Genomic DNA, 7,479 nt, shown 5'->3' on the forward strand with positions numbered 1-7,479 from the left:
TCAAGCATCCAGGGACTATGGCCACCGATTTCATCCAGCTTTCGATTCTTCAGATTTTTCAAGATGGCAACACCGGTACTCTGAGTTGGACAAACAAACTCACCTTTAGGCATTTTGGCACATAATCCAGATTCTAGGACAAAAAAGTACATAACTATTGACTAAGAAATCTGATTAGTGTGAAGAATTTTTGAACTACCCCGGAAATTTTAAAAGCTTCTGATAAATCAACTTAACTTTCTGGGATAATTCAGGGCATATTCCCCGCTATTTAGAAGATCCAGAAGTGTTTGCAAATTTGAACTACACTTTATTTATTTATTTTTAGGAAATCAACTAGCCATGCGTAGCCAATGGCAGGTGAGCCCCCTCATTCAGATTTCCTCTCAAACATCTACTCATTGTTCTGCTAGAACAACTTCTAACCATTGTTATTGCAGGTCTTTGGTTACGCATTTGCCCTAGAGTTCAGATTATGAGTTAAAATCCTCTGAAAATGTAGTTTTTAATTACACTAGCTCTGAAGGTGTATTTTGTTGCTACTTTTTAACCCGAGAATTATCGTTCTTGGGAGAGGTAGTTCCAAAATGACGAACTGATCATGCAAGAGCAGTTGTTTGTAAGGAGTTGAGGCATGTGAGGGTAATTCTACAAGCATAATTAAGCTGAACGTGCCCTCGGTTCTTGTTCGGCTCTTTCTATCATACTCCCATTACTATCTATTTCTGCGACGAGTAATTCGAGACAAAGGGAGCAGTTGTAGCTTGATTGTTGGTTACATTCAGCATCGTTTATGCAGTGTGCAAAAGATTCTAAATGTTGTCTTTCTGTGAATAACAAGCCTCGATAAGATTTCAGTACGGGACATGCACAACAATAGCTTGGAAAGTCATGTGTTAGCAGGTAGCTAGGCTAGCATCGCAGCTCACTAGCTTCCACCTTATTGTTACCAATCTAGTCCTTATATATGTGATCTGGTTCCATTTTTCAAGTTTACCAGCAGACCACAGACACCATGACACTACCTTAGTCATAGCCCTGAAGTGTAGCTCACTCCAGTGTCACCCAACCATGAGTCTCCCAAGATAAAATCCCTCACCGTGAACCGTGTGGCCTCCACGGTGGACAGTGCCGTGTGCACTCCACCCCACTTCACCCGCCCGCTTGTCCCAGCGCCAGGCCCGCTGTTTCCATACTCCCCGTAGTACAACGTGCTGAGTGCGAATTGGCCCGACCACTCCAGCCACCCGGCCGGGGTGATTGAGTGGTCGAGAGAGCTCTCCATCACGACAGTCCGCGAGTACGCCTTCCACGGACGGCCCAGGTACACCTTCGTGCCACCTAGGTCCGACGCGGCGGCGATCCGGCACTTGTGGATGGAGATGCCGGTGTTTTGGTTTGGGTCGATCCGGCCCTGGGCCGTGATGGTGTCCTTCTGGCCCTGGCGGGGCTTTCGGGGATGGATATCGCAGTTTTGGATGACTACCGCGGAGTTGCCGAAGATGAAGTCCACCGTGCCGGAGATGCCGTCCTCGGCGTAGAACTGGCGGTTGGAGTGCGTATAGAGTGTGTCCTGGTACGCCTCGATGTCGCATTGGTACACAATGGAGAGGTCGCCACCGACCCGCAGTGCCACCGCCTGGCCCTTGCCTGGACCGGCGTCGTTGATGATGGTCAGGCCCTTGGCTATGAAGCCCGAGCCCATTGCAGCTGCCATGCACACACAACCACATTAAACGCGTTAGCGAGTATTGGAAAAGATGCATGTGAGTGACATCGGCAAGTGAAACATCACTATCGTTGCATTTGACGGTTGCCCATTATCTTCTACTGGTAGTGCAGCATAAGTATTGCGATGAGATGGATGGTATAAAGTGGTGAAAAGCGTATGGATCTAGTGACCAAATCGAAGTGTTGGCATGGGCATATTTGGGTTGCTTGTGCCTTTATATTTGGAGGGTACAGGCAACTGTAGTGGCCAGCTGCTCCATTTTTGGACTTCAGCTTTAGCATGGATGATGCCATGATGGTAGGGTACGTAATAATTTCTTCTTCAAGAACATAGTTAGGACAAGAAAAGATTGCAACCAAATTGAAGATCGAGTAATATATGTCACTTTTTGTGGCAGTGGTCCTTGATTTCATGCGGCATGCACATCAAATACGTATGCTAGCACGTACGTACCGACGGTGGCGGAGGCGTAGGTGGTGTAGCCGTCGGCGGCACTCCTGTGGCCGACGATGACCGTCTTCCCCTTGCCGTCGCCCATCAGCATCACGTTCCTCTGCCTGCTCGAGATCCGCACGCTCTCCTCGTACCGCCCGGCCTTCACGTAGATCACCTTCCTGCCTGCTCCGACGCCCGCCTTGGAGGAGCCCACCGGCGCCATTGCCGCCGAGGTCACGGCGGCGATCGCGTCGCCGATAGTCCCGTGCGTCCCGCTGCCATCCAGTGCCACCACGGCGTTCGGCGTCACGCCGCCGGCGGCGGACTCCAGGATCTTCCTGTCGTGGTCGGAGACCCACGACGGGAACGTCCGGTTGGGCGAGGGGGATGGCGGTGGCGTCGCGCTCGCGCCCTTGAGCTTGGCGTGCAGCGCCAGCGCGGTGCCGATGAACTCCGAGAGCGCGCCGACCCGCCGGCGCACGCCCTCGCGCCCGGCGGAGGCCGGCACGGCGTCGAGGCTGTCGGCGCAGCTGTCCTGGTTCGTGAGCGCGGCGCTGAGCCACGTGGTCGCATCGTGCGTGGAGCCCGCGGCGAGCGCGTCGCCGAGCTGGCCGTGGCTGACGTCGAGCAGCTCGGCGCAGTCGTCCATGCCGGAGGGCGGCAGCGCGCCTCGGCGACCGGACGATGCCGACGAGAGGTTGCGTGCCAGCGCGCGCGCCGACGCGGCTCGGGCCATGGCGAACTGCACGGAGGCCGCGAAGGGGTCCTTGGCCGCCTGCGACCCCGACGAGGACAGCGCCGTCCGGCACGCGCCCGGGTACGGCGTCGACAAGCAGATGGCGGTGACGTTCACACCCGACGCCTCCGTCGGCGAGACGACCGTGACATTGTCGCCGACAACACTGGAGGCCGTCGTCTCTTGTTGCTCTCCGGCGGCAGCAACAGCTGCTAGCGTAGCTATGGCGAGCACCATGGCGACGGCTTCTTGCCTCCGTCGGCGCCGGCTTGTCCCGCCGTTCATTCCCATTGTCCCGGCGGCAAAGCGCTGGGACGATAGGCGCATGGATTGGGTGCAGCGTTCAAGCGCATGGCCAAGATTTTTATAGCAACACTTCGCGTGTTGCAAGGCGTATCGTAGCAGGGAAAGGGCTACTTACCACTGCAGTTAGTGATTAAGAGGGAATAAGAAGTCAAAATAACAGTTGCTGCCAATCCATTAACCATCCTCAACAATGCATGGTTGGATTGTGGGCAGCTTTGGTAGATGGCGGCCGATCTGGAGCAAGAAACGAGATGCTGGCCATCACTGGATGGAGGAAAATGCGCTCACAGATCAGTCGAGTGGTCCGCAGCGCAAACGATCAAAGGGTAAAAGGCAGATCGAAGGCGTGTTTTTTCTTTGTTTGTGTCCTCTTGGCATTCACTAATATTCCTTGCAGGGAAAACTTTTGTTGCCCCGGCACGCAAGAGGGAGCGGTTACTTGGTAGCCTGAAGATCCGCCTTGAATTAGCTCGTGATTTAGATGTGATTCCGGCTCTAATCCGATGACTTGATGTCTGACGATCTCAGTCCTAATCTGGTGACTTGATTAACATGCCGGTTGATCGGTCAACGAATCAAGCTGCCTGATTAATCGCCCGGCCCAACACAGAAAATAACGCCCAGAAACACGCAATTGTTGCAGACTGCAGAAGAAATGTTCAGATAGCTCTGTCATCATGGCTTTGTTTCAGATATAAGATCTGCTATCAGCTTTTGAATCGGGCAAAATCTATGTTACGCTGAGTATTTGAGTTACAGACAGTACATTAGTACTAAAAAAATGCTAAGCAGTACAAAGATCTGAGCCTATTCTGTGAGCACACACTGTCCCAGAGTAACAGAAATCAACTACTGCAACCAATCAACTAGCGTTTCTTTTCAATGGGACGAGATTATCATCACTGATACAACATGTCTGCTCGCTTCGAGAAATTCTTCCATCACCCGCTTAAAATTATGTACAGACGTCCCGGTTTCATCCTTCACGGGGTAACCTGAGTACCTTTGGCACGATCAAAGACACATTGCTTGGGCCAGCAACCTGGTGACCTCGGCTGGCAACTTGGTGGCAAGAGATCCCTCCATCAAAAGCCAAAGCCAATCAGCATGAGAGGATGATGCTTGGACAATCAGCAAATTTCTACTCCAAACAAAGACAGTCAATGATATATAAGCCTGGAGTGATGAACAAAATAGAGCACCAATAATTAACTTTCGAACTTTGCTTCGGTACAACCCCCTAGAAAAGTTTACATATTTCAATGCAGATTAGAAGTAACCCCTTTCAATCAAAAAAAGGTAATATAGTCTTTTGTATCCAAATCAATCTATTCAATACATTTGATCTGCAGGCTAATATGGCGATAGCCTTTTGAAGGAACTTTAAGATTCATGTAAACTTTTAAAGGGAGGTGTACCGTAGCAAAACTCTTAGCTTTAATAATCAGGAAGTAAATCATAAGTTACAAGGTCCATACACTTTTTATTTTGAATGTTTTCTACTAGGCAGAGCATAGAATTACTACCATGTCTTCAAAATGGCATCAAGTGTGTTGACACTGGACATCTCGTCCCCATGATTTCTCAAAAAATCATGTACCAAAATCTCCTTTCTGTTACCTATACATTTCTGACTGCAGCTCAGTAACTAGTGGAGTACACTTTAGTTATTGCTTATTCCCCAAAACAGTGCCTCTGCTTCCAGTTAGCACAGTAAGCATTAAAATGCTTTAAAAAAATATGGCTGCTTATGCTAGACCAGTTGAATTTTCTATATCACTAATTTGGCATGGGAGGAGTGAGGAGTCCAAAAAAAGAGATCTGAAGGACTGTAATATCAACAAAGAATCCCATGGACAGGTCACAGGAGTGCATGCAAGTTAGCTATCCACGTGCCAGAACCATGAGTTGGTTTCAAGACCTTATGGGTATCAGCTCTAGCCAACCCCAACTTGTTTGGGACTAAAGGCCTTTTTGCGTTGTTGTTGCTGTTGTGGTTGTACTGATTTGGCATCAATGATATTAGTAAATATATCAGTTCTAACTCCTTTTTAAATTACCAGGGCTAGAATAGATACCACTCGACATGTAAAAGACATGCAAACTAGAACTCACTTGCTTATATGATGCTGTCTGAATGGAAGACCTTTTGCATTAGATTCCACCAAATCTGAAACAAAAACGACCAGTTTTAGTTATTTTTCAATATACTCATTAGACTGATGCAATGCAATAATATGTAAGCAACAAGAAGTTGTACTCACTAGAGCATGACCGTCCGCCTATATAGGACCTCATCGTCACTATCCTCATTATCATCATCTGACACTATCTGGTTGCCAGGCATCTGAAGCTTCCCACCCATTGTAAATGAAGGTCCTGGTGCATCCCCTTCAATGAAATCCCCTCGCATCCTTTCCTCAAACCTCTGATCACTGCAGTTCAGAAACCAATCCAAGCTACATCTGATCCCCTTACTTGCCACTCTCATGTACCTAGGCTTGATCCTCGACTCCAAGCTGTATGTAAAATACTCTGGGTACTCCAGAAGCTCACTTATTGGCCGCTTCAGTTCGCTCTTGAAGAAGTAAAAGCTGTTCTTCATGAGCTCGTTCCGCAGCAAAAGAATCTGGGGGCACCGGATCAACATGCGCCCAATATCATCATCGGTGATCCCCCGGCCGCGGAGGAACTCCACGGGCTTCAGTATCACATTCTGGTGCAAGCTCACGAGCTGTGGCAGCTTCTCGACGGCACGGGCAAATCCATCAGGGTCCATTTTGAGCTTCAGGTTGAAGAAGTACTGCTGTGCGGCTAGCTTCACTTTCAGGGGCAACCCAAGAATGGATGGGTACTGCGCAATCATGAGTGGCAGCACCTCCTTCCGAATGCCGAAGCTGAGTAATGCCTCAACATTTGGTTTGACTGTCTCCTCAAGATCATAGCCAAGAATGTATGGCCGCTTCTCAATAATCCTCGCGAGAATCCGCATCGGCAGACCCAGAGATGTAATGTAATCACAGAACGGCTTGATCGTGGTGCCAACACGCATGCTAAGGAAGAAAGGGTAGTGCGTCACCATGGGACCGATGTCACGGGGCGCGACGCCGACGATGCCGACGAGGTAGGCGACGGAGGTGCTGATGGTGCCGTCGGGCTTGAGGCCGAGGACGTCGGGGTAGCGCTCGAGGACGCGGGGGATGTCCTGGCGGTCGACGTCGAGGCCGCGGAGCGCCTTGACGATGGGGGCGAGGTCGACGGCGACGGAGGCGTGGAGGCAGGCCGGGTACGCGCGGACGAAGGCGGCGAGGCGGGCGCGCGTGACCCCGAGCTTCTCGAGGTAGGAGAGGACGGGGATGACGTTCTTGCGGAGGGAGCAGGCGAGGAGGAACGGGTAGGCGGAGAGGTCGTCGGTGGAGAGGCCGAGGCGGAGGAGGAAGTCGAGGCGCTCCTGGAGCACGTCGAGGGAGGAGGGGAGCTCCACGGCCTCCAGCTCGCCCGCGGGGTCGGTGACGCCGGCCGAGCGGAGGAAGTCGAGGGCGAGCACGCGGGACACGAGCCGCTCCCTGCGGCCCTGGATCACGCCCCACGTCACCGACGGCATCTGGTACTCCGGCGGCGTGGACGACGACGGCTTGGAGGCGAGCGGCGCGAGCAGGAGGAGGCGGGCGGGGAGGGAGCCATCCCCCGCGGCCGCGGGGCCGAGGCGGCGGAGGGCCGCGCGGGCGAGCGGGAGCATGGCTGCGGCGGCGGCCCGGGGGCGGCGGCGGCGGCCTAGCGGTGGAGAGAGTGGCTGTGGGGTTTGTGGTGATTTCCTGGGCCGCACCCGAATGGGTGTGTTTCTTCTTCTGTTCTGGGCTTATCGTTTCATTCCGCTGGGCTGATGCAGCCCACAGCAGCCTCCAGCGGGTTGTAATGGGCCTCAACTTGTGTGGACTATCTGTGGAGAGCAACCAGTTAACGAGATCACCTAACAAAACTAGTTAACAAGCGCTCCTTCAGGAGCCTCGCAACGATTAGCGCCACTTGGCGCGCTCTCAGCCATTCGCTACGTGTCGCGCTCTGAACGCTCCTTTCAGATTTTATTTTTTTATTTTTCCAAACGCGTTTTTGGCTTTTAAAACCTTTTTTTCCGGGTTTTTTGACGTTTTGGTTTTTCACCGGTCTTCCTTAGTTTTTCGATAAAAAAATAGAATTTTTTTTGCGCGAAAAATATTGTTTTTTTTTGCGAGAGTCACGGTTCTGCTTCCGCGAGAGGCACAGTTTTGCT

At 51.7% G+C, this 7,479-nt stretch overlaps 2 protein-coding genes across 2 annotated transcripts; both read right to left on the minus strand.

Moving 5' to 3' along the window:
• Nucleotides 1-830: 830 nt before the first annotated feature.
• Nucleotides 831-3,550, minus strand: LOC119325149 (pectinesterase-like). Its single transcript, XM_037598898.1, has 2 exons — nt 2,186-3,550; nt 831-1,710 (listed from the first exon to the last, which is right to left on the minus strand). Exons 1-2 carry the CDS (start codon nt 3,228-3,230, stop codon nt 1,031-1,033), a joined length of 1,725 nt encoding a protein of 574 aa, XP_037454795.1. The 5' UTR covers nt 3,231-3,550; the 3' UTR covers nt 831-1,030.
• Nucleotides 3,551-5,472: 1,922 nt separating this feature from the next.
• LOC119324393 (transcription termination factor MTERF4, chloroplastic-like) lies at nt 5,473-6,963 on the minus strand. The gene has a single exon (XM_037598181.1). It carries the CDS (start codon nt 6,946-6,948, stop codon nt 5,473-5,475), a length of 1,476 nt encoding a protein of 491 aa, XP_037454078.1. The 5' UTR covers nt 6,949-6,963.
• Nucleotides 6,964-7,479: the final 516 nt, after the last annotated feature.

The sequence above is a fragment of the Triticum dicoccoides genome, chromosome 6B (genome assembly GCF_002162155.2).
Source record: "Triticum dicoccoides isolate Atlit2015 ecotype Zavitan chromosome 6B, WEW_v2.0, whole genome shotgun sequence".
Classification (NCBI taxonomy): domain Eukaryota; kingdom Viridiplantae; phylum Streptophyta; class Magnoliopsida; order Poales; family Poaceae; genus Triticum; species Triticum dicoccoides.

Bases quoted from the DNA above. Each gene is read 5' to 3' on its own strand.
- LOC119324393 (XM_037598181.1), bottom strand. From the start codon at position 6,948: ATGCTCCCGCTCGCCCGCGCGGCCCTCCGCCGCCTCGGCCCCGCGGCC.
- LOC119325149 (XM_037598898.1), bottom strand. From the start codon at position 3,230: ATGCGCCTATCGTCCCAGCGCTTTGCCGCCGGGACAATGGGAATGAAC. The intron at 1,711-2,185 runs GTACGTACGTGC...TGTGCATGGCAG, and splicing joins CTACGCCTCCGCCACCGTCG to CTGCAATGGGCTCGGGCTTC.